Here is a 27,615-nt window from a genome sequence, read left to right as displayed (position 1 = left end):
CAACGTGACTCATTCAGAGCCTTTCATAATATGGGAGAGAGACAGTACAGATAGCCTGGGTTATCATCCTAATGGGAAACTACCATTGGATCAGGCGGTCTACTATGATATCAAAGATCAGAGCTCTATTTTCATGTAATCTGACCATAGCACCGGTTCAAATCCAAGTGTCTGACCTAGAGTATGTGGATAACTACAAATACCTAGGTATCTGGTTAGACTGTAAACTCTCCTTCCAGACTCACATTAAGCATCTCCAATCAAAAGTTAGATCTAGAATCGGCTTCCTATTTCGCAACAAAGCCTCCTTCACTCATGCTGCCAAACATGCCCTTGTAAAACTGACTATCCTACCGATCCTTGACTTCGGCGATGTCATTTACAAAATAGCCTCCAACACTCTACTCAGCAAATTGGATGTAGTCTATCACAGTGCCATCCGTTTTGTCACCAAAGCCCCATATACTACCCACCATTGTGACCTGTACGCTCTTGTTGGCTGGCCCTCACTACATATTCGTCGCCAAACCCACTGGCTCCAGGTCATCTATAAATCACTGCTAGGCAAATCCCCGTCTTATCTTAGCTCACTGGTCACCATAGCAACACCCACCCGTAGTCTGCGCTCCAGCAGGTATATCTCACTGGTCATCCCCAAAGCCAACACCTCCTTTGGCCGCCATTCCTTCCTGTTCTCTGCTGCCAATGACTGGAACGAACTGCAAAAATCTCTGAAGCTGGAGACTCTTATCTCCCTCACTAACTTTAGGCGTCAGTTGTCAGAGCAGCTTACCGATCACTGCACCTGTACACAGCCCATTTGTAATTAGCCCATCCAACTACCTCATCCCCATATTGTTATTTATTTTGCTCATTTGCACCCCAGTATCTCTATTTGCACATCAACTTTTGCACATCTATCATTCCAGTGTTAATACGAAATTGTAACTATTTTGCACTATGGCCTATTTATTGCCTTACCTCAATAATTTTCTACATTCGCACACACTGTATATATATTTTCTGTTGTATTTTTGACTTTATGTTTTGTTTACCCCATATGTAACTCTGTGTTGTTGTTGTTTTTATCGCACTGCTTTGCTTTATCTTGGCCAGGTCGCAGTTGTAAATGAGAACTTGTTCTCAACTGGCTTACCTGGTTAAATAAAGGTGAAATAAAAATAAAATAAAAAATGCCATTTAGCAAACTTCAGGCATTAACATTTGTTGGATACATGAAAACAGAGCTCTTTGGCCATGCACACCAGTAGTGGGTTTGGCGTCGAAAATAGGAATTACATTTACATTTTACATTTTAGTCATTTAGCAGACGCTCTTATCCAGAGCATACATTTTCATACTGGAATCATGCAGAAAATAACCACACATCGACTGTAAAATATGGTGGTGGATCTTTGATATTATGGTGCTATTTTGCTTCCACTGGTCCTGGGGCCCTTGTTAAGGTTAACGGCATCATTAACTTTACCAAGTTCCAGGACATTTTAGCCAAAAACCTGGTTGCCTCTGCCATGAGGCTGAAACTTGGCTGCATGTGTATCTTCCAGCAAGACAATAACCCCAAGCACATATCAAAATTCACAAAGAAATTGTTAATTGACCACAAAATCAACATTTTGCAATGGCCATCTCAGTCTCCGGACCCATTGAAAACTTGTGGTTTGAATTGACATGGGCAGTCCATAAGCACAGACAAAGGACATCAATGATCTAGAAAGATTCTATATGGAGGATGGTCTAAGATCCCTCCCAATGTGTTCTCCAATCTCATAAAACATTTTAGAAAAAGGCTCAGTGCCGTTAACCTCAGAAGGTGAGGTATTGAAAGGTATTGAAAACAGAGGTGCCAATAATTTTGACCCCTATCTTTTTGAGAAAAAAAGTATTACTTTTTAAACAAAAGCTCTTTCTCTGAGAAATTGTATTAGTATAAAATAATATAATGTTCCAAAAATGTTTGGCATACAATAAAGCTCAGTATTTGTATTATTAATTGTATAGTCTTTTTTGCTCATCTTTATCAAGGGTGCCAATAATTTAGTACCTGACTGTATATAGATAGAACAGCTACTACTGTAAATCTAAAAGATGGGCCTCTTGTATTGATGGCCCTCTAATGGTACAGGCCAGAGGGTCAATCTACTGGTCCTCTCTGATAGTTACATAAGTCTATCCTGATTGACAAGGCAGACAAGGGCACAGAAAGAGGCAGACATAGACAGACAGGCAGGCCAGGGATACCACCAACAGATTGATATAAGGTAATTGAACATGGGCTATTCTGCTTAGGGATAATATTGATTAGAATAGTTCATTAATTAATTAATTTTTATTTAGTGCTAATGATAGCAGACAGTATAATCAGTGTGAGACAGTTCGATACAACATAGACACAATGGTAAAGGAACATGATGTACAAATATCAGAAAGATGATTGATTAAATACAGGGTATTCTGCATTTCTGCATTAGTTCTAGGCTCACCTTTCCGATCTCACTCTTCAGCTTGTACTGGTTCAGCTGGATACAGTCCTGCAGGAGGAAGAAAAGAAAGGTACGTTTGTAAATAAGAACATATGAAAGAAGAGATAGCATGATTCATCCATCTACCATATCCACCTGAGGAGAGAAATAGAACAACATACATGAACAAAATATTCTCCACCGACTAGCTCATTTTATAGACGTTATTAGTGATGCCTATGGCCACTGAATTCTGTTTACAGTCACACATCCATTACAGTGCTGTATAAACTGATTGGAGCTCCATAGCAACCACTGATAATGCATGTAGTCAACAAGGGACAAGGCAGAGAGAGAGAGAGAGAGAGAGAGAAGAGAGAGAGAGAGAGAAAGAGAGAGAGAGAGAGAGAGAGAGAGAGAGAGAGAGAGAGAGAGAGAGAGAGAGAGAGAGAGAGAGAGAGAGAGAGACACTGTATTGCAAGTGCAAAGAAAAACTCAAAATAACGCATGTAGAGCAGAATTGGGCCAATACCCCCTCCTTATTCGAATAGAAAAAAGAGCCATCAAATTTTACAACCATCTAAAAACAAGTGACCCCAAAACATTCCATCACACAGCTCTACTATGTCATGAGATGAAACAAGAGAAGAGTCCCCTCAGCCAGCAGGCTCAGTTCACTAACCAAAACCAACCTCATTGAGCCTCAGGACAGCTCTCAGAAAATATGGCCCAACCAAATCATCACAAAGCAAAAATAAAAATATATCACCTATTGGAAAGACACCACAAAAAATCAAAGTAAACTTCAATGCTATTTGGCTCTAAACAGACAGTACATGGTGGCAGACTATCTGACCACTGTGACTGATAGAAAACTGAGGAAAACAATGACTAGGTACAGACTCAGTGAGCACAGTCTGGCTATAGAGACGGGTCGTCACAGGCAAACCTGGCTGCCCAGAGAGGACAGGCTGTGCTCACTCTGCCTCCGGGGAGAGGTAGAGACAGAGCTGCATTTCCTCCTACACTGTGAAAAATACTCAGACCTAAGATAATCTTTCTTTCCCAAAATTATCATTCCGTACAAAGAATTTGAAACTATAAAAGAGGAAGAAAAAATCCAATATTTATTGGATGAAAAGCCAAAATGTGCAATTTTGGCAGCCAAATATGTGTCCTCCTGCCACAACCTGAGGGACAGCCAGTGAAAAGTGTAATGTAATGTCAATAATATTTCCTGTTTTGTTTTGGCTTTCATACCATGTCATTTTTGTCTTCTCAGTCATGTTGAGATTGGTCGACTACTATTGCTTTAATGTATTGTTATTCTCATTAATACTGTTGTTGTAGTTGCTGTTAATGGTAATCCCATTTCCACTACTACTATTATTATTATTGCTGTTGGTCCCGCCATTTTTGTTATATCTATACTTTGACAATGTAAGTAATTTTACTTGCCATGTCAATAAAGTCTATTGAATTGAATTGAATTGAATTGAATTGAATTGAGAGAGAGAGAGAGAGAGAGAGAGAGAGAGAGAGAGAGAGAGAGAGAGAGAGAGAGAGAGAGAGAGAGAGAGAGAGAGACATTTTAAGATCCCTTTTATAGAGCACCACAGTATGAGTCATACTTGCGGTCAAACAGGGAAATGGTTCCAATAATTTTTCCACCTTTCATTTTTCCCATAGGGAATTTTAGAAACGCTTAAAATAAGGGCTGTGTTTCGTGTAGGCTTACCCTGACGTGACGTTTTGAAAACCGTGTAAATCTCTCTAGGACATGGTGACTTATATCAATATATTTGCCTGTATTTACCCCCAACAAATGAAATGCTAATTAGCTGTTAATGTGGCTATCATAAAGAACTACAAATGCCATGATGACCTGGACGAGACTGCCGAATCGAGGCAAAGGTAAGAATCTCTGGATTAACTATCTAATATTAGCTAAATGTAGTAATGAATAAATTGGCTACATTTCTTTAAATGGACAATTCTGTGAACTGTCTCGTGCAAGTGGCGCCGGAGGAGATGGTTACGGGCTCCTAACCTATTGTTCTATTGTGTGTGGTTTTTCGTGTTATTTGTAACTTATTTTGTACATAAAGTTTCTGCCACCGTCTCTTATGACCGAAAGGTGCTTCTGGATATCAGGACAGCGATTACTCACCTCGTACTGGACAAAGATTTTTTCTTTAACGAGTCAGACGCGAAGGATTTTCTTCAGACACCCAACAAGGCCAAAATCCCTGTAATTCGCATGAGAAAGAGACGGAGATATCGGGCACGTAGGTCGGGGTGCCTTGTAAGGATCCGACGGAGAGTGCATAATCTGCCTCTACCATCAGTCCTATTAGCCAACGTACAACCATTGGATAACAAAATAGACTAACTAAGATCACGGATATCCTACCAACAGGACATTAAGAACTGTCATATCTTATGTTTCACAGAGTAGTGACTGAACGACGACATGGATAACATACAGCTGGCGGGATATACGCTGCATCGGCAAGATAGAACAGCTGCCTCCGGTAAGACAAGGGGTGGCGGTTTGTGTATATTTGTAAACAACAGTTGGTGCACAAAATCTAATATTACGGAAGTCTCGAGGTTTGCTCGCCTGAGGTAGAGTATCTCATGATAAGCTGTCGACAACACTATTTACCAAGAGAGTTTTCATCTATATTTTTCATAGCTGTCTATTTACCACCACAAACCGATGCTGGCACTAAGACTGCACTCAATTAGCTGTATACGACCATAAGCAAACAGGAAAACGTCATCCAGAGGCGGCGCTCCTAGTGGTCGGGGACTTTAATGCAGGGAAACTTAAATACGCTCTACCTAATTTCTACCAGCATGTTAAATGTGCAACCAGAGGGAAAAAAAACTCTAGACCACCTTTACTCCACACACAGAGACGCATACAAAGCTCTCCCTCGCCCTCCATTTCGGAAATCTGACCATAACTCTATCCTCCTGATTCCTGCTTACAAGCAAAAACTAAAGCAGGAAGCACCAGTGGCTCGTCAATAAAGAAGTGGTCAGATGAAGCAGATGCGAACCATCAAACAGGCAAAGCGTCAATACAGGACTAAGATTGAATCGTACAACACCGGCTCTGACGCTCGTCGGATGTGGCAGGGCGTGCAAATGATTACAGACTACAAAGGGAAGCACAGCCGCGAGCTGCCCAGTGACATGAGCCTACCAGACGAGCTAAATTACTTCTATGCTCGCTTCGAGGCAAGCAATACTGAAGCATGCATGAGAGCATCAGCTGTTCCAGATGACTGTGTGATCACGCTCTCCGTAGCCGATGTCAGCAAGACCTTTAAACAGGCCTTGGTTTCTCAAATGACTGCCTCGCCTAGTTCACCAACTACTTCTCAGATAGAGTTCAATGTGTCAAATCGGAGGGCCTGTTGTCTGGACCTATGGCAGTCTCTATGGGGGTGCCACAGGGTTCAATTCTTGGGCCGACTCTTTTCTCCGTGTATATCAATGATGTCGCTCTTGCTGCTGGTGACTCTCAGATCCACCTCTACGCAGACGACACCATTTTGTATACATCTGGCCCTTCATTGGACACTGTGTTAACAAACCGCCAAACGAGCTTCAATGCCATACAACACTCCTCCAGTAGCCTCCAACTGCTCTTAAACACTAGTAAAACTAAATGCATGCTGGCACCCGCCCACCCGACTAGAATCACTACTCTCGACGGGTCTGACCTAGAGTATGTGGACAACTACAAATACCTAGGTGTCTGGTTAGACTGTAAACTCTCCTTCCAGACTCACATTAAGAAACTCCAATCCAAAGTTAAATCTAGAATCGGCTTCCTATTTTGCAACAAAGCCTCCTTCACTCATGCTGCCAAACATGCCCTCGTAAAACTGACTATCCTACCGATCCTTGACTTCGCCGATGTAATTTACAAAATAGCCTCCAACACTCTACTCAGCAAATTGTATGTTGTCTATCACAGTGCCATCCGTTTTGTCACCAAAGCCCCATATACTACCCACCACTGTGACCTATACGCTCTTGTTGGCTGGCCCTCACTACATATTCGTCGCCAAACCCACTGGCTCCAGGCCATCTATAAATCACTGCTAGGCAAATCCCTGCCTTATCTTAGCTCATTGGTCACCATAGCAACACCCACCCGTAGTATGCGCTCCAGCAGGTATATCTCACTGGTCATCCCCAAAGCCAACACCTCCTTTGGCCCCCATTCCTTCCCGTTATCTGCTGCCAATGACTGGAACGAATTGCAAAAATCTCTGAAGCTGGAGACTCTTATCTCCCTCACTAACTTTAAGCCTCAGTTGTCAGAGCACCTTACTGATCACTGCACCTGTACACAGCCCATCTGAAATTAGCCCACCCAACTACCTCATCCCCATATTGTTATTTATTTTGCTCATTTGCACCCCAGTATCTCTATTTGCACATCATCTCTTGCACATCTATCATTCCAGTGTTAATACTAATTGTAATTATTTTGCACTATAGCCTATTTATTGCCTTACCTCCATAACTTGCTACATTTGCACACACTGTATATATATTTTCTGTTGTATTTTTGACTTTATGTTTTGTTTTACCCCATATGTAACTCTGTGTTGTTGTTTTTATCGCACTGCTTTGCTTTATCTTGGCCAGGTCGCAGTTGTAAATGAGAACTTGTTCTCAACTGGCTTACCTGGTTAAATAAAGGTGAAAAAATAAATAAAATATAAATAAAAAGGTCAACATTCACAAGGCCGCAGGGCCAGACGGATTGTGTACTCCGAGCATGCGCTGACCAACTGGCAAGTGTCTTCACTGACATTTTCAACCTGTCCCTGACTGAGTCTGTAATACCATGTTTCAAGCAGACCACCATAGTCCCTGTGCCCAAGAATACTAAGGTAACATGCCTAAATGAATTCCGACCCGTAGCACTTACGTCTGTAGCCATGAAGTGCTTTGAAAGGCTGGTCATGGCTCACATCAACACCATTATCCCAGAAACCATAGACCCACTCCAATTTGCATACTTCCCCAATGATGCAATCTCTATTGTACTCCACACTGCCCTTTCCTACCTGGACAAAAGGAACACCTACGTGAGAATGCTATTCATTGACTACAGCTCAGCGTTCAACACCATAGTGCCGTCAAAGCTCATTACTAAGCTAAGGACCCTGGGACTAAACACCTCCCTCTGCAACTGGATCCTGGACTTCCTGACGGGCCGCCCCCAGGTGGTAAGGGTAGGTAACAACACATCTGCCATGCTGATCCTCAACATGGGGGCCCCTCAGGGGTGCGTGCTCAGTCCCCTCCTGTACTCCCTGTTCACCCATGACTGCATGGCCAGGCACAACTCCAACATCATAATTAAGTTTGCTGATGACACAACAGTGGTAGGCCTGATCACCGACAATGATGAGACAGCCTATAGGGAGGAGGCAGAGACCTGGCCGTGTGGTGCCAGGATAACAACCTCCCCCTCAACGTGATCAAGACAAAGGAGATGATTGTGGACTACAGGAAAAATAAGAGGACCGAGCATGCCCTCATTCTCATCGACGGGGCTGTAGTGGAGCAGGTTGAGAGTTTCAAGTTCCTTGGTGTCCACATCACCAACAAACTATCATGGTCCAAACACACCAAGACAGTCGTGAAGAGGGCACGACAAAGCCTATTCTCCCTCAGGAGACTGAAAAGATTTGGCATGGGTCCTCAGATCCTCAAAACGGTATACAGCTGCACCATCGAGGGCATCCTGACTGGTATGGCAACTACTCGGCCTCCGACCGCAAGGCACTACAGAGGGTAGTGCGTACGGCCCAGTACATCACTGGGGCCAAGCTTCCTGCCATCCAGGACCTCTATACCAGGCGGTGTCAGAGGAAGGCCCTAAAAATTGTCAAAGACTCCAGCCACCCTAGTCATAGACTGTTCTCTCTGCTATCACATGGCAAGCGGTACCGGAGCACCAAGTCTAGGTCCAAAAGGCTTCTTAACAGCTTCTACCCCCAAGCCATAAGACTCCTGAACAGCTAATCAAATGGCTACCCGGACTAGCCCACTATTCGGCGCATGTGACAATTTTTATTTTATTTGATTTAAAGTGTTAAATTGACACAATAAATGTTAGCAAAGTTGTCAGCTAGAGATGACGTGCAGGAGCTTGCAGGGATTTGTAGTTTTGCATGATGTCTACTTTGATGCTAATTAGCATTTTAGAATCTGAGAGTAAATAGAGACAGAAATATTGATAAAAGTCACCTTGTCCGAGAAAGATTTACATGGTTATCAAAACGCCACACCAGGGTAAGCCTACACAAAACACAGTCCTTATTTTAAGTGTTTCTAAAATCCCCTATGGGAAAAATGAATGGTGGAAAAACGATTTCCCTGTTTGACCGCTAGGTTTTATGGGTATTATGACACCTCCAGTGTGGGGTTCTATAGGGTCAAGACCCAACAGTACATCAACAACATAAGAGGAGAGAGAGCATGAGTGAAGGAGAGAGAGAGAGAGAGGGAGAGAGAGAGAGAGAGAGAGAGAGCGCAGAGAGAGAAAGAGAGATGGACAGACAGAGGAAAATGTAAATAATGAGAAAGGTGTAGATTTAAACTGGGTGCTGTTGCTCTGTCGGGTCGATCGATAGAGAGAGAGAAAGAGAGAGAGAGAGAACATTGAGTGATTGAGTGGAGTTCCCTCATTACGGTGAGAAAGCTGTGGCTTAGGCTTGGAACTGGTGCTCTGCACTGCTCTGCACTGAAGCTGTGAGCATGTTTACAGACTGACTGGGGCTGAAACTAAGCCCTGGATACAGTCAATCAATGAATCAAATGTATTTTATAAAGCCCCTTTTACATTACCAGTTGTCACAAAGTGCTTAACAGATACCCAACCTAAACCCCAAAAGAGAGCAAGCAATGCAGAGGCAGAAGAGCACAGTGGCTAGAAAAAACTCCCTAGAAGGCAGGAACCTAGGAAGAAACCTAGAGAGGAGCCAACTACTGTACACAACAGGCCACAGACACACAGGGGGAGAGGGGAGTGTTCTACTGTATAACGGGGGAGGTAGTGTAGTACATTACAGAGGGTGAGGGGAGTGTAGAACTGTACAGTACAGTGCCACTGCATAGGGAGAGCCAGAGAGGGTGTGAGTCGAGGGTAGTCCTACAAGAGGTATGAAGACACAAACACACAGTGAGACACAGAGTGTAAGGGATGCTACTGTATATGGAGTGAGACGCAGGAGGTGAGAGTGCGTGAGTGTGAGCGAGAGAGAGAGGGACAGAGAGGGAGAGATAAAGACAAGAAAAACCGGACACTGTTGTTATTCCATTGTGCCAGGTCCAGCGATTGTTGGCACAGTGAGCTCTGCACTGCTGTAAATACTGTATCTGAGCTGGGCCATGCTGAAGGCCTTAAATCATCACACAAACGCACGCACGCACGCGTGCAAATGCACACACACACACACACACACACACAATGACTCAAGACATCTCAATAAATCACCCAGGTCTTCATAAATCACAATGTCTTACTCCATCACCTCTTCATCACCAGAGTGGCCCTGTCCCCTCCCTACATTCTTACAAAAAAGGGTTCCAAAAGGGTTCTTGGCGGAGGGATAGGGTTCTACCAATAACCGTTTTGAGCTGAAGAACCCTTTTTGGAAGACAACGGTTCTTTGTAAGGCAAAGGGTTCTACCTAGAACCTTTAACTTGCTAATAAATGTTTTTTGGAAGAAAGTGTTATTTGAGGATACTTCGGAAGGCAAGAAGGGTTTTTTGGAAGACAAGTAGGGTTCTATATCATATATTTCCAGCATGCTCTATTGCAGGGTGATTTTCAGAATTGTTAGTTTTAATGTGTTTTTGCATGTACATTGATTGGTTGATTAATTAATTTGATGCTACACAAACATAAATAACAAAAATATATATATTGTTGCACCCATTACTGAGATAGTTGTTCCAGTTTAGATCATTGAGGTTGTCTCAGTATTCAATCTTCTGAATGCAGGTTGTGGGTGATAAAAAAGTCCACTTATATCCTAACTCTGGCTGGATTCCAATAGGAATTACACACCACTTTGCAAGCCAGCATAATGTGACTTGCAGGCCTGACGTGGCCTGTAAACCAGGGGTTTCCTAACACCACTGCGTAAGGGTATAACTAGACCCTCAACGAAAGGCCTTATGATATACACTCAGTGGCCAGTTTATTAGGTACACCACCCCATTCACGAAAATGGTAAACTCCTACAGACAGTGAGTCATGTGGCCATGGCTTGATATACAAAGCAGGCAGACAGGCATCGAGGCATTTAGTTAGTGTTCGATTGAACGTTAGAATGGGAAGAACGACTGACCTAAGCGACATTGAGTTTTGTATGATCGTCGGTGCCAGGTGCGCCAATTCAAGTATCTCAGAAACAGTCGGCCTCCTGGGCTTTTCACGCACGACAGTGTCTAGGGTTTACCGAGAATGGTGCAACAAACAAAAAACATCCATTCAGTGGCAGTCCAGTCGGCGAAAACTGCTTGTTAATGAGAGGTCGAAGGATAATGGCAAGAATCGTGCAAGCTAACAGGCGAGCCACAAACAGGCAAATAACGGCGCAGTACAACAGTGGTGTGCAGAACGCCATCTCGGAACGCACAACTTGTCGGTCCTTGTCACGGATGGGCTATTGCAGCAATGACCCAGAAAGCCATTCCTCCTCCCTCCCTCCCTCCCTCCCTCCCTCCCTCCCTCCCTCCCTCCCTCCCTCCCTCCCTCCCTCCCTTTGGCAACCTAACCGTCTCTTTCTTTTCCTTAGTTTACATAGCATGGAGATGGAGAAGAGTATAAACTACACCTCCATTTTGGTTCTGTCCCTCACCTCGAAGTGGCCCTGTAGGAGAGAGTGATCAATAGTTTCTTCCAACCCCTCAGTGAGCACAGAGACACACACACCTGAGTGCACTGCTGGAGACTGGTGGCCTGCTGAGATAGACATTAGTCAACCCTGACTGAGTATCGGGTGACGAGCCAATTAATAGAGGAGGGAGATTTATTGGTGCGACAACGCTACGCTAGAAAAAAGCTCATGCTTTTTCTGCGAAGTGGGAAGGCGATGCTGTCACTGTGGTTGGGAAGTAAGGAGAGAGTGTGGGGAGAGAGAGAGACAAGAGACGAGAGAGAGAGAGAGAGAGAGAGAGAGAGAGAGAGAGAGAGAGAAAAGGGAGAGATTCTACAGGAACATAAAAAATTAGACAAAGGATGTGTAATGCTATTGTGGATGTGGTTGTAATCATGTTTCTGTGTGCTGTGTTTTGTCGATACTGTTGAAGTATCTCTGCATTGTTTGTTTCAGGTGTTTCTCTACAGATTACTGTGCTTAATCCTCGGTTTAAAAACAAGAGACTGAAATTAAAGCCACATAAATTATACTCATGGTGGAGAGAGAGGGGGGAGATGGAGATGGAGGGAGTAGCAGGGTGAAAAATAGAGCAAGAAGGTACGGAAGGAGAAAGAAAGAGAGAGGCGAAGCATAGTGACTGAGAGAGAAAGAGACAGACAGAGACTGAAAGAAACATTGAAAAATACTCCACCACTTAATAATAGAGGAAAACCATGTTCTCTCCATGCCATTATACTGTAGGTCAGGGGTAGCAACTAGACTCAGCCGCGGGCCGATTGTTGTCGGAGCGGATGGTCGGGGGGCCGGAACATAATTATACTAATTTGTACACTGCAAATTGAAATTTGAAAATAACAATAATTTCATAGCTTGATTACATTGAGACATGATCACATACACTCAGTGTATGTCTCTTATTTTATTCGTGGGAATAATTGGTGAACACATATTTTTGTATTTTTCTTTACCCCAATTTTGTGATATCCAATTGGTAGTTACAGTCTTGTCCCATCGCTGCAACTCCCGTACAAACTCGGGACACGCGAAGGTCGAGAGCAATGCGTCCTCCGAAACACGAACCCGCAATGCTTTTTGACACACTGCTCGCTTAACCAGGAAGCAAGCCGCACCAATGTGTCGGAGGAAACACCGTACAGTCAGCGTGCATGCACCCGGCCCGCCACAAGGAGTCGCTAGAGCGCGAAGGGACAAGGACATACCAGCTGGCCAAACGCTGGGCCAATTGCCGCTTCTTGGGTCTCCCGGTCGTGCCCGGCTGCGACACAGCCTGGGATCTAACCCGGGTCTGTAGTGACGCCTCTAGCACTGCGATGCAGTGCCTCAGACCGCTGCGCCACTCGGGAGGCACGGTGAACACATTTATTGCTGAATTCCTGGTGATTTTTGTATTTTTTTGCCAAAAACAATCACTCGCGGGACGGTTTGCGGTTTGGTAAAAAAATACTAAAATCAGCAGGAATTCAGCAGAAAACTTGTTTCGTTTAGGAAATCTGTTTACCAAGTATTCCCACAAATGGATGTCCACCTGTTGCCGACCCCTGCCGTAGGTCATCCATTGTGAGTGAGGTCAGAAGCATTTCCTGGTTCCCTGTCAATCAGCACCGCTACAGCCTGAATGATGCTAATCTCTGCATACCTCCACAGAATGCACAGCATGAACAACCTGGATGCATCCCAAATGGCACCCTATTCCCCATAAGGCTCTGGTCAAAAGGAGTGCACTATACAGGGAATAGGGTGCCATTTGGAACGCGTCCTAAGCCTGGATTCTGCTAACCTCTGTGTGTCCCAAATTACACCCTACTCCCTATACAGTGCACTACTTTTGACCAGAATCCTATGGGTCCCGGTCAAAAGTAGGGCTCTAGGGAATAAGGTGCCATTTGAGACACAGCCCATGTCATTGACAAACTGACAGCCAGAGCTAGACAGAACCCTTAAACTACTCATTCCCACATTTGTATTTCTGAACATTCTCCATGTGTCAGTCAGAGTAGCTTGCACGTCATAGCGAAGTAGGACACACTCATCTCCCTACCTGACAGTTATACTACCTGAACTGAATAGAAAAAGAGGAAAACCAACCTTTCATTAAAAAGATGTACAACACATTTGGTATAATGGTTGTGATATAACAAAGAGTTTTTCTGCACAAAAATAAGTACACAAGGGTTGTGCAGACAAAACCTTTATGACAAAAACATACGTTGTTTCACAACGATTGTGACAGTCGTTTTACATCAGTTGTGCAACCTGATTGTGTACAGGGCCTTAAATGTTAGAAATAGTCTATATACTACACGGTTTATTCCCTTCCCATTCCAGTAAACCAACTCCTGAGCCTCTCTATACACAGAACATCATGTCACTGTGAGTGTTTATCAGGGGGCAGGTATACAGGAGGATGTGTCACACACAAGGTAAAGCGGCTAACAGTCATGATCCCTTCTCCTGCTCTCTCTGTCCGCCCCTAGGATGTCATTATCAGCACGCACGCACAAACCACACACACACACACACACCACACACCCCACACACACACACCACACACCCCACACACACACACACACACACACACACACACACACACACAGGTACACCCGACTCGCTCAAACACACACGGGTGACTTGATTGTACCTACATGTAAGTGAGTGAATCAGGTAACTGCTGAGCTCACCGATGTAACCAATCAACCACATATTCTTTATGTAATTACCCTAGTTCTAAAAGAACACTTAACCATGATGTGAAGACTGATGTACATTTACATTTACATTTACATCATTTAGCAGACGCTCTTATCCAGAGCGACTTACAAATTTGTACTCTGACATTCACTAATTCTCCAAAGATACATTTTAATGGGAAAAATGACAGAAAGTCTGAATTGAATGCATGAAAAATATATATCTACCAGTAATACACAATTCCCCACAGTATTGCAATTGGATCCACTTGGGTATTAACTATTAGGTATATGACTTGGATTCCAGTTATTGAGGAGAGTATAGTCGAATATTAACTGAAGTAGTGAAGATTAAGTGAAGTAAGTCTTGGTCTGCATCCAAAATGGCACCATATTCCCTATTACTAACACACTAATATGACATGCACAGCACAATTATTTAAACTGACACACAGAGAGCAAAACCTCTTCTCAAGTCTCCAAAAGTCTAAACACATTTTCTGCTTTACACACATTTTGCAATTCAAAATGGCACTTTTTAAATGCACTGCACACGGTTCTCTGCATAAGACACAACAATCTGACATAAAGTCACATGTTTGCCATTTCAAAACACTGCCATTCAAAATGACACTACATGAGCTAATTGGCCAATACATGTGCCACCTGGCCAAACACCTCAATGGTTAATTGTTACCACTTCAATCAGAAAGTAAGCACTATGAAAAGACCACAGGTGAGCACCTTTTGTTTTACAACAACAATGGAAGACTTTGCAGAGAGAGGAAGAGGAAGAGGAAGAGGGAGGGGGAGAATGAGAGGGGGAGGAAGAGTGAGAGGTAGGGGTAGAGCTAGTAGAGGAGTTCATGGACAAAGAAGACAACAACTTTCAAATGAAATCAGAGCAACCTTAGTTGATCATGTCATCAACCATGGGCTGACAATGCGAGAGGCTGGACAGAGAGTGCAGCCCAACTTGAGCCGTTTTACTGTTGCCTGTGTCATCTGGACATTTAGACTGGAGTACAGGTATGTAACCAAAATGTATTTCACACTATGTAGTACACCCCATGTCATAGTGTATCAGTTGGGTGACACCTGTTTACTTCATGAATGGCTGATGTCTACATGTTTCCTGTACAATTTACTCTACTGTGGGGGAAATATCTTTAGGCTGCATTGTCCAAGCCCTATATTTTAGTTTTTTTGTTTTTCTAAAGGACTGAGAGACGCAACCATGGTGGAGGAAGGGGCCAAATGTTCACCGGGGTACAGGAAGCTGCCATTGTAAACTTGGTTTTGGAAAATAATGAAATCAGATTACGAGAAATTCAAAGCCACATCATCCAAGACAACACCATATTCAACAACATTCAACGAGTCAGTCTGTCCACATTGGCTCGCATTCTCAAGCGAAACCAAATCAGAATGAAACAACTTTATAAGGCGCCGTTTGAGAGAAACTCTCAAAGAAACAAAAGGTCAGACGAGCATATGTGGATGTAAGTACAATATTGACTGCAGTACACTACACGCAACATTGTTTCCTAGTGTACTGGATAACACCATATTGACTGCTTTTGTTCTTTGTTTTCAGGGAGTACTGGAAATGGATGCTCATGCAATCCCACATGAGTTCATCTTTATAGATGAGGCTAGGTTCAACCTAGCAAAGACCAGAAGAAGGGGGAGAAACGTCATTGGCCACAGAGCCATTATAGATGTTCCTGGCCAACGTGGTGGGAACATCACAATGTGCGCTGCCATCTCCAATACGCATGGTGTCCTCCACCGTCATGCCAACCTTGGACTATCCAACCCATATTCTCACATTTCTGGACAGACTCCACAACATTCTCATACCACCAGAGCGTATGAATGATGCAGACCATCAAAGAACCCGGTACGTTGTAGTATGGGACAACGTGAGCTTTCATCGTGCAGCCCCAGTCCAAAACTGGTTTGCTGACCACCCACCATTTCTCGTGCAATACCTCCCACCATACTCACAATTTCTGAACCCCACATAAGAGTTATTTTCGGCATGGCGGTGGAAGGTATACGACTGGCAGCCCTTTGTGCGCATGCCTCTTGTGCAGGCTATGGAAGAGGCATGTGATGAGATTGATGTGGGTGCGATTCAGGGATGGATAAGGCTCTCAAGGCGCTTCTTCCCTCGATGTCTGGCAAGGGAAGATATTGCCTGTGATGTGGACGAGGCGTTGTGGCCAGACCCAGCTGTGCGGCAAGATGCTGCCTAATTATTTTTCTTGCCTCTTTTTTTTGTTTCTATATATTTTTTCTGCACATTTTCTTTTTCAGTTTACTGTTTTTTGTGAGCATATTTTTGTTCAGTCCAATGTAAATATATCTGCTGTGCATTTGTTGCACTGACTTGTTTGGTGAAAAATAAAAATAAAAATATGTCTGTGCATGTGAACAATCTGAAGAATTTTCTACAATTTGAACTATTTTAGTATTATGGCAAAGCATACTAGAGATGAGAGTGCTTTTCATTATGCCCAACAGTGTGTAGTTGGTTAGACAAAAATCTGGTAATATGAATGAAGTGTGTGCCATTTCGTGCAAACGTTTGATTTTGATAATGCTATATGTAGTTTTGGTTGCAGTGCTTCATTTTGCAGGATATATGAGGTATTTTGCAGTTTGGGTGTGTGGTTTTGTGAATTGTGTTAAGTATTTTGATAAAACCAGCCTAGTTTGCAAAATTGTGTTTTAGCAATTGGGATAAACTGTAAGGGGACTACTTTTGACAAGGGCTCTAGGAAATAGGGTGCCATTTCGTACGCACTCTTGGAGATGGACTATTTTCTAGTGCTCTCTCAGATGAGACCAGATGGTAATCCAGCTAGAGGCAGAATATTCAAGATGTAGATTACAGCTTTCATGTCAAATCCCACAACTGTCACCGAGCATAGCAGTGATTCACTCAGAGCACACACGTAGGCTACACGCACCGAACACACACAGACACACACACAAATGCTGTTAAGACTTAAGCTCTCAGAGAGAGAAATCTCCTGACCTGACCCCTCTGTCTGACTGACCGCTCAGTGGCACATCACACACAGGACATTCCCTTTCTATCTAATACAGAAACAGATTGCATTACAAAGCACGAGTCACAATTGCACGACGGACCATACAATCCTACTCATTCAATGACAGAGACCCCTGGTCACAACACACACAGCTAAAACACTCATGCCAACCATGACTGCACGGTCCTCAACATTTTGTATTTTATTCATCCTTTATTTAAACCCAGATTAACCCGAACCTCTTGATATTCTGCCAGATGCTCTACCACTTAACTATGCCTCCAAACCCCATTATAAACCTAACGGTTAGCCCTCTCAATTCAACTCAATTTATTCCAGAGAAGCAATATTAATATTTATTGGATTGAATTGAATTTCTCTCTCTCTCCCGGTGTAGGTGCAGAGTCAGTTCCCTCACCTCGGCGTCTGAGATGGAGACCCGTTTGGACTCCACGGTGGGTCTGCGTACCACACGGGGGGAGACGTGAGCCCCCCCTGACCTCCCAGACGGGTACGTCCCCCGCTCCTGTAGCGACAGCTTCCTCCCTGAGAGGTGTGGCCGCGGAGGAGGGCCACTCTTAGCTCCGCCCTGCTGAGCCCCATTCCTCATGCTATTGGCCGGTGAGCCGCCCGTCTCGGCGGTCGTCACAGTCACGGTGGCCATCATGGCGGTGAGATCACTGTGGTCAGGGGTCATTGGGTCGGGGTCAGGGCTGATGTCGTCCCTTCTGCAGCCCGGGTCGGTACTCATCGCCATCACTGGATGCAGGGATGGGGGTAGCGCAGGACGAAGAGGAGGACGGGAGGAGGGAGGCGGGATGGACCCACCAGCATCAATGTGGTGTGGGCCTGGTCCAGCCTGGGGGAGCACGCACTGGGGTCTCACTGGAGCTGCAGGGAACCGAGAGAGGCGAGAGGTATGAGTTCATTTAGAAGAGAAAATGATTGAGAGAATTGATATTTCCATTTCACATTTCTTTATCCGAGAAGTCCCATTGAGGTCAGGAGACCTCTTTTACAAGGAAGAGCCGGCCAAGGTGGCAGCTCAATAAAAACCCATAGATCAAACACACTACTATGGTGTGGATATCATATGATATGGATATTGATATTGTATTATGTGCCATGATAAACAGGTAGCGACAACAACCAGACCAATGTAATCTATCCAAGAACATGTATCACAATATACTGTGTAGATTGATTGAGTCAAGTTCACACATCTAAAAGGTATAGGCAGTTTATGACATTGTGCTATGAGGACAGCCCAGGTAAATAGCTACTGTATGACAATGTTTTGTCATCCAGACACCTCAGAGCCCCCCTTCTATCTCTCCCTCTCTCTCAGTGAGAAGCTGATTGTTCCAGCAGGGGCCAGCCAGCAGATGAAGTCGTCCAGGCGTGTGTGTGTGCCGTGTGCGGTGTGTGTAGCTGTCTAGGCATGGGTGATCTAATTGAAATAAATGTCCCTGTGATGAAAGTCAATCTAGGCCCAGCACAGTTGATTATGATCCATTCCTCTGGACATGCTCCTACTGTGAGTGTGTGTGTGTGTTAACACAGCTCTGATCAACAACATCCACTTTCTCATGCAATTACACCGAGTGTGTGTGTGTGTGTGTGTGTGTGTGTGTGTGTGTGTGTGTGTGTGTGTGTGTGTGTGTGTGTGTGTGTGTGTGTGTTTTTGTGTGTGTGTGTATGTGCTTGAACCTGTGTGACAATCACAGCAGAGATTTGTTCAATGTTAATCAGGGAAGTAGATAGTCATAGTGAGTTGGTATCGAAGCAAGGTTGTGCAGTCAGCTGGTTGTGGTGTTATTGTCTCTGCAGATGAGAGAGCACAGATATGCAAAGTGGATCAGATCTACTCCATCCAAAGGCCAGGGAGGGAAGAAGAACGGACGAGAAATCTCTCACATTACAATCCTTCCATCTCAAAGAGCCTTTCTCCATCTATCTTAGTCAGGGAGTAACACACACACAGTGCGCACACACGCATGATTGATGCTTTTACCTCCAAGAGCTCAATGTGTCCACCTCTTTAGGGTCGATAATCCAGAGAAAGGGGCTTAATTGGATATAAAATGGTGAATCTATTTACAATAACCTTTGCGAGGAGTTTCAGTTGTCTGAATATCAATACCTTTTAGAGGTTGAATTTAGAGTAGTGAAATGGGACATCGTCATCTTCCGCTATTCCTGAGATTTCTCAGGACACAAAAACCTAACCGTTTAGTTGGAGTCAGAGTGCCTTATATTCCAAAATAACTGGGTGCTCCAGTTTTGACTGGGGTCAAATGATTTCAAGCAGCATTTTAATTTTCACCAGGGCACTCTTGGCTCCATGTCAATTGGAGTCTTTTCACAGAAACATACGTTTGATTTGATAATGTATCACTGCCTATCTCTCTCACTCACAACAAGCACGGCAGGACACACACACACACTACACACAACAAGCATGCATGCATGCACACACACACACACACACACACAAATGTGCGCGCACACACATATCAGGGGGGGAAATAAATATGTTGTTCTCTTTTCCACAAAGAGGAAGGCAATTTGTTTCCATCCCTGGAGGGAGAACAGTCAGGGCTTATTGAAATGGAGAACTCTGTGCTTCAGCAGACAAATTGTCCATTTAAGTGTGTGTGTGTGTGTGTGTGTGTGTGTGTGTGTGTGTGTGTGTGTGTGTGTGTGTGTGTGTGTGTTATACCAGTGGTAAGTCACAGTATTGTGTAAGACTGGTTTATGTTGAGTCTAGAAGTGAGCAGAAGACGTGTGTGTATGCCCACATGAAAAAATACTACAGTTTACTATAGAATACTACAGTACTTAGAATTCTGAAATAAACAGTAGTATACAGTAGAATACTGTACTACACAATGTAGTATACCTTGATGTGTAGTACTTACTGTAGAATGTTGTAGTATACTGTAGAATACTATAGTAAATACTATAGTTCACTACAGACTGCAAAAACACTAGAGTAAATACTACAGTCCAAAAACACTACAGTAATTAAAATAAAATAAAATCTAATTTTATTTGTCACATGCGCCGAATACAACAGGTGTAGACCTTACCGTGAAATGCTTACTTACAAGACCTTAACCAACAATGCAGTTCAAGAAAGAGTTAAGAAAATATTTACTAAATAAACTAAAGTAAAAAATAAAATAAAAAGTAACACAATAAAATAACAATAATGAGGCTATTTACAGGGGGTACCGGTACCGAGTCAATATGCGGGGATACAGGTTAGTCGAGGTAATTTGTACATGAAAGGTAGGGGTAAAGTGACTATGCTTAGATAATAAACAGTGAGTAGCAGCAGTGTAAAAACAAAGGGAGGGGTGAGGTATCAATGTAAATAGTCCGGGTGGCCATTTAATGAATTGTTCAGCAGTCTTATGGCTTGGGGGTAGAAGCTGTTAAGGAGCCTTTTGGTTCTAGACTTGGCGCTCCGGTACCACTTGCTGTGCGGTAGCAGAGAGAACAGTCTATGACTTGGGTGACTGGAGTCTTTGACAACTTTTTGGGCCTTCCTCTAAAACCGCCTAGTATATAGGTCCTGGATGGCAGGAAGCTTGGCCCCAGTGATGTACTGGGGCATACGCACTACCCTCTGTTGCGCCTTACGGTCGGATGCCGAGCAGTTGCCATACCAGGCGGTGATGCAACCGGTCAGGATGCTCTCGATGGTGCAGCTGTATAACCTTTTGAGTATCTGGGGACCCATGCCAAATCTTTTCAGTCTCCTGAGGGGAGACTGAACTTCAAACTCTCGACCCGCTCAACTACAGCCCGTCGATGTTAATGGGGGCCTGTTCGGCCCACCTTTTTCTGTAGTCCACGATCAGCTCCTTTGTCTTGGTCACATTGAGGGAGAGGTTGTTGTCCTGGCACCACACTGTCAGGTCTCTGACCTCCTCCCTATAGGCTGTCAGCAAACTTAATGATGGTGTTGGAGTCGTGTTTGGCCACGCAGTCGTGGGTGAACAGGGAGTACAGGAGGGGACTAAGCACGCACCCCTGAGGGGCCCCAGTGTTGAGGATCAGCGTGGCGGATGTGTTGTTGCCTACGCTTACCACCTGGGGGCGGCCCGTCAGGAAGTCCAGGATCCCGTTGCAGAGGGAGGTGTTCAGTCCCAGGGTCCTTAGGTTAGTGATGAGCTTTGTGGGCACTATGGTGTTGAACGCTGAGCTGTAGTCAATGAACAGCATTCTCACATAGGTGTTCCTTTTGTCCAGGTGGGAGAGGGCAGTGTGGGGTGCGATTGAGATTGCGTCATCTGTGGATCTGTTTCGGCGGTATGCGAATTGAAGTGGGTCTAGGGTTTCCAGGATGATGGTGTTGATGTGAGCCATGACCAGCCTTTCAAAGCACTTCATGGCTATAGACGTGAGTGTTACTGGGCGGTAATCATTTAGGCAGGTTACCTTTGCTTCCTTGGGCACAGGGACTATGGTGGTCTGCTTGAAACATGTAGGTAATACAGACTCGGTCAGGGAGAGGTTGAAAATGTCAGTGAAGAGACTTGCAGCATGCTTTGAGTACACATCCTGGTAATCCGTCTGGCCCCGCGGCCTTGTGAATGCTGACCTGTTTAAAGGTCTTGCTGACATCGGCTACCGAGAGCGTGATCATACAGTCGTCCGGAACAGCTGGTGCTCTCATTCATGATTCAGTGTTGCTTGCCTCAAAGCGAGCATAAAAGGCATTTAGCTCATCTGGTAGGTTCGTGTCACTGGGCAGCTCAGGCTGGGTTTCCCTTTGTAGTCCGTAATAGTTTGCAAACCCTGCCACATCCGAGGATTAGTGTCCCTCTCCTTGAAAGCGGCAGCTCTTGCCTTTAGCTCGGTGTGGATGTTGCCTGTAATCCATGGCTTCTGGTTTGGATATGTACGTACTCCTCAATGCCATTGGATGAATTCTGGAACATATTCCAGTATGTGCTAGCAAAACAGTCCTGTAGCGTAGTATCCGCGTCATCTGACCACTTTCGTATTGAGCGAGTCACTGGTACTTAAAGTTCCCGGCCACTAGGAGTGCCGCTTCTGGATGAGCATTTTCTTGTTTGCTTATGGCCTTATACAGCTCTTGAGTGCGTTCTTAGTGCCAGCATCGGTCTGTGGCGGTAAAAAGACGGCTATGAATAATATAGATGAGAAGTCTCTTGGTAGATAGTGTGGTCTACAGCTTATCATGAGGTACTCTACCTCAGGCGAGCAATACCTCGAGACTTCTTTAACATTAGACATCGCGCACCAGCTGTTATTGACAAATAGACACACACCCCCGCCCCTCATCTTACCAGAAATAGCTTCTCTGTCCTGCCGATGCACGGAAATACCCAGCCAGCTCTATATTATCTGTGTCGTCGTTCAGCCACGACTCAGTGAAACATAAGATATTACAGTTTTTAGTGTCCCGTTGGTAGGATAGTCTTAATCGTAGATCATCCAGTTTATTTTCCAATGATTGCACGTTGGCCAATAGTAAGGATGGTAGTGGAGGTTTACTCACTCGCCTACGAATTCTCAGAAGGCAGCCCGACCTCCGACCTCTGTCCCCTTTTCTCCGTCTTTTCTTCACGCAAATGATGGGATTTGGGCCTGGTCTCAAGAAAGCAGTATATACTTCGCGTCGGACTCGTTAAAGAAAAAATCTTCGTCCAGTTCGAGGTGAGTAATCGCTGTTCTGATGTCCAGAAGCTATTTTCGGTCATAAGAGATGGTAGCAGCAACATTATGTACAAAACAAATAAAAAAATAAGTTACAAACAATGCGATAAAACAAACAAAATAGCACAGTTGGTTAGGACACCGTAAAACGGCAGCCATCCCAATTTCTTTACTCACGTATTTATACTATATTAAACTGTAAATAATACAGTATACTATAGTCATATCCGCAACACTAAAGTGAACACTACAGTGTATACTATAGTATTTAACAATAGTATACAATAGTATTTTTTCATGTGGGTGCCAGCATGTGTGTGTGTGTGCTTGCATGCGAGCGTGTGTGTGTGTGTGTGCTGGCATATGTGTAGACCCCACCATGTTAGATCCCTCACAGTGGGTGGGAAATCTCAGTCCTGGAGGGCTGGCTGCTCGTTGCCCCTGACAACCATTAATGTGGAGGATATTGACAACGCACCTGAATTCAACCAAAAAATTACAGCTTATAGCTTCCAATGTTCCCTGGTCTGATAACTGTCGTTCTACCTAATAACACTGCTGACAAAACAGTTATTACACTTCAAACAGTGGGGAAAGCCTTTTAATTGATTGTGATGGTGGTTGAGGCAGAGAGGTAGAGGCAGAGTGGAGTGGCGGAGGCAGGGGAGGGAGGGAGGGAGATAGAGACAAGTACCACTGACTCTTGACCCCATTGAAAAACATGGTAAAGCCACTTCATGGTACTAACCGTTCTCTATTAGCTAACCAGTGATTAACTGATGCTACAGCAGCACTCTAGTCTTCAGGAACCATTCAGAGTGACTGAGCCTATCAGGGAATGGCATTCATATGATGTCAGGGAGAGAAAGAGGTACAAACAAGAGGTCTGTGATGACTTTTATTGATTATTTTTATTAGATCTTTATTTATACAGGTAAGTCAATAAACAACAGATTCATATTTGCAATGACAACCTATACAGCAAATTTGCGGGTGTTGAAATCTGGGTGTTGAGGTAAAAAGTGTTGTATCTGAGTGTTGATTCAAGTAGGGTTAACACCAGTGGGATTGAAATTGACACCACCTGCAGTGAATAAATGAAGTGTTATTCTAAATCACAATGGAATCACCACCTGATGGTGTTGTTAATTGGCTGTGTTGTCACTCTCTGAGTGAAAAAGACATGGGAGGGGCCTCATTATTATATCATTCCCAGCATGCTTTGTTGCAGGTTGCTTTTTAGAATAGTGTGTTTTAATATCTCTGTTTCTGCATGCACATTGATTGATACATTTATATTATACTACACAAAGATAAATAACCTACTTTTTTCTAAACGAATCCAATCTGTAAGTGGTTGGACTTATTTCACCTGTTATTGAGATGGTTGTTCCAGTTGAGATGGTTTAGGTAGTCTCATTTATCAATCTTCCCTACCTTGGCAGTCATTCTAACTACAGTTGCGGGTGATTAAAAGTTCAAATTGTTGGCTATCCTAACTCTAGCTGGATTCCAATAGGAATTATATAACACATTGCAAGACAGCACAATATGACTTGCCGATGGGGCCTGCAAACCAGGAGTTTCAGACCAGTGTGTTATGGTAAAACTAGGTTGTCGAAGTATGGTATTGTCAAAAATAATTATGTATTGTCATAAATAATTAAATTTGTATGATAAAATATTCACTTAGGCACTCAATAGGTGAAGGCTACAGGACTGAAAGCCATCAAATGCAACAATCATGTTTCTGTCAGTAGCAAACACAGTCATGGGTGGTACTGGTACCTCTAAAATCACTCGAAAGGCACCCTGAGAAATAAATATGCAAATATGGCTTTACACCCTACAGTGTTAAAACAACAACCCAAAACAAGTTACTAACAAGTTCCCTAACACTGAGAAAGTGTTACTTTAAATCGGAATTTGCAACACCCATTGTGTTAGGGACCTAACACTCTTGAGGTGTTAGTTTATCAACACTTTGAAAAGTGTTAGTTTAACACTATTTGAGATGGTCACATATCATTTCTAAGAAAGTGTGTGTTAAAATTCCGATCTCAAATTTGCTGTGTGGCAAGAGGCGACTGAAGCTAGCACAGAAGCGACTGAGGGAGGGGAATGGCAGCTAGGAGAAACGTTTTCCCTTCACACTACCACCACCAAACATATGGCGTAATTCAATATGGTTGAATACGGTTCATTGAGTAGTTCACGTCTCCTCTGCTGTCTACAACTGAATAGAGCTGTGATGAAAAAGCCTGAACAACTTGAAAAAGCCTGAAATCATCGTGTGTGTGTGTCTGTGTGTGTGTGTTCTCCATGATGTTTAAGCATCAACAGGAGCCACAACCTTCTCATTTGAAGCACATTTGCAAACCATTTGAACCCCATTTGGGCTCCTCTACTTCCATCCATACCAATCCAATAATACAAGCTTATTCTTTTTATTTTTTATTTTATTTCACCTTTATTTAACCTGGTAAGCCAGTTGAGAACAAGTTCTCATTTACAACTGCGACCTGGCCAAGATAAAGCAAAGCAGTGCGATAAAAACAACAACACAGAGATAAATATGGGGTAAACAAAACAAAGTCAAAAATACAACAGAAAATATATATACAGTGTGTGCGAATGTAGTAAGTTATGGAAGTAAGGCAATAAATAGGCCATAGTGCAAAATAGTTCCAATTTCGTATTAACACTGGAATGATAGATGTGCAAAAGGTGATGTGCAAATAGAGATACTGGGGTGCAAATTAGCAAAATAAATAACAATATGGGGATGAGGTAGTTGGGAGGGCTAATTTCAGAATGGCTGTGTACAGGTGCAGTGATCGGTATGCTGCTCTGACAACTGATGCTTAAAGTTAGTGAGGGAGATAAGAGTCTCCAGCTTCAGAGATTTTTGCAGTTCGTTCCAGTCATTGGCAGCAGAGAACTGGAAGGAATGGCAGCCAAAGGAGGTGTTGGCTTTGGGGATGACCAGTGAGATATACCTGCTGGAGCGCAGACTACGGGTGGGTGTTGCTATGGTGACCAGTGAGCTAAGATAAGACAGGGATTTGCCTAGTTTGATTTATAGATGACCTGGAGCCAGTGAGTTTGGCGATGAATATGTAGTGAGGGCCAGCCAACAAGAGCATACAGGTCACAATGGTGGGTAGTATATGGGGCTTTGGTAACAAAACGGATGGCACTGTGATAGACTACATCCAATTTGCTGAGTAGAGTGTTGGAGGCTATTTTGTAAATGACATCGCCGAAGTCAAGGATCGGTAGGATAGTCAGTTCATAGCACATTGCAGAGGCAGAGCAGAGCAGAACAAAGGAAATGTATTTAAAAAAAAACATAATAGAGCAGAGCATAGGAAATGTATAAAAAAAATACATAATGGATGGGGGAAAAACTTTAATGAGATCCTTTAATGAATGAGAGCCAAATGTTATTTCAATCGTTCCCAGTCTTTCTCCCAATTCATACTGAAAGGATATTAATTCACCAAACCTAACTAGAAGGAGACGAAGAATACATAAAGGGTCTGCTGACTGATACATGTTCCTCTATTAGCGACTCACATCTCCCTCCTGCTCTGTCTCCATTTCTAAATTGGTTTGTTGTGTCCCAGGCAGCAAGCAAAGACTGCCAAGGCCAAAATTGAGATGTTTATAGGTTTTCAGAGCGAGACAACGCTGAGCGGATAGCACCATGAATAAATCTCAATAATACTACTGATGAAAAAAAATCTGTTCTTCATTGAGTTGTTTTTATGCCATAGCACGAATTGGAAGTGAGGTTCTCTCACTCCTCGCTGAGCTGTCTTCTCGCTGGGTTTCATTCCCAGTTGGCAGCTGAGTCATTGATATAACACTGTGATTATATACATAGTCTATTCCCTTGTGTGTTAAAAAAGCCTCCTTTCTCTGGAACACAAGCCTGTACGTGACCTTGAAGGCTTGGACAGAATTGAACATGTTGTCTGACAAATGCATGTAGCCTCAAATCTCCATCCACCAACACAAAACTCTCTCTACAGTGGGGAGGGCGGTGGAGGCCATTCACTCTTTCTTTCTTTCTCTCTCTCTCCCCCTGGTATAATGTTTGCGTGTTTGTGTGTAAAACATCTATACAAATGTTGATCACAGTGTTGGTGGATGAGGACCCCAGAGTACTATATGCTGTGGGTGTGATGGATATTGACTGACAGTCTAGAAGCTCCTGAGGCGGAAGAGAGAGCACACTAACAGAAAGCACTACTGTGCCTATGGGGTATTATACTGGGACCAATTTAGCTCAGTCAAACTAGGCATGGGCATTTTAAATAATTTCACTATTTGTTTTTCATTTAGCTAGCTAACTTAATTCTGTAATTGTAATTCCATTTTGCGGTAATTAGAGATCTCCCACGTTGCTTGCTACACATGGAGCCACTGACTGCAGAGACACTTTGATTGGCCGACAATATCAACAAATGTGTAAAACCCGTGTAGGCTACAGTATGTTTTTTTATGGGGCGAACGTCATAAAAACTAAATTCTAAAGTTTGTTGTTTTATTGAATTTCAAATTTCATGGTATATCCTTGTGTCACATAAATAATTACATTTAATTTAGACAAAGCCTTTTCAATTTCATTGTCAAAATAGGCCTATGATTATACATTTTTATGAATACTCTCGCAGACATTGAATACCAACGTCCGTTCATATATATTCAAATAACTAAGCCCCTCCCTAA

General features: G+C 43.5%; 1 protein-coding gene across 3 annotated transcripts in view; it reads right to left on the bottom strand.

The window, feature by feature from the left end:
- Positions 1-27,615, bottom strand: part of LOC121574087 (calcium/calmodulin-dependent protein kinase kinase 1-like) — a 124,067-nt gene that overhangs the window by 67,246 nt on the left and 29,206 nt on the right. For all 3 annotated transcript variants that reach the window (XM_041886679.2, XM_041886680.2, XM_045222675.1), the window contains exons 2-3: positions 17,603-18,075; positions 2,505-2,552 (exon numbers count right to left, since the gene is read on the bottom strand). In XM_041886679.2, the coding sequence (XP_041742613.1) occupies positions 2,505-2,552; positions 17,603-17,941 (387 nt within the window). In that variant the 5' untranslated portion in view covers positions 17,942-18,075. The remainder of the gene's footprint in view (positions 1-2,504; positions 2,553-17,602; positions 18,076-27,615) is intronic.

This window comes from Coregonus clupeaformis, chromosome 9 (assembly GCF_020615455.1).
Source record: "Coregonus clupeaformis isolate EN_2021a chromosome 9, ASM2061545v1, whole genome shotgun sequence".
Taxonomy (NCBI): Eukaryota; Metazoa; Chordata; class Actinopteri; order Salmoniformes; family Salmonidae; genus Coregonus; species Coregonus clupeaformis.
This window is presented reverse-complemented; position numbering and strand designations above follow the sequence as displayed.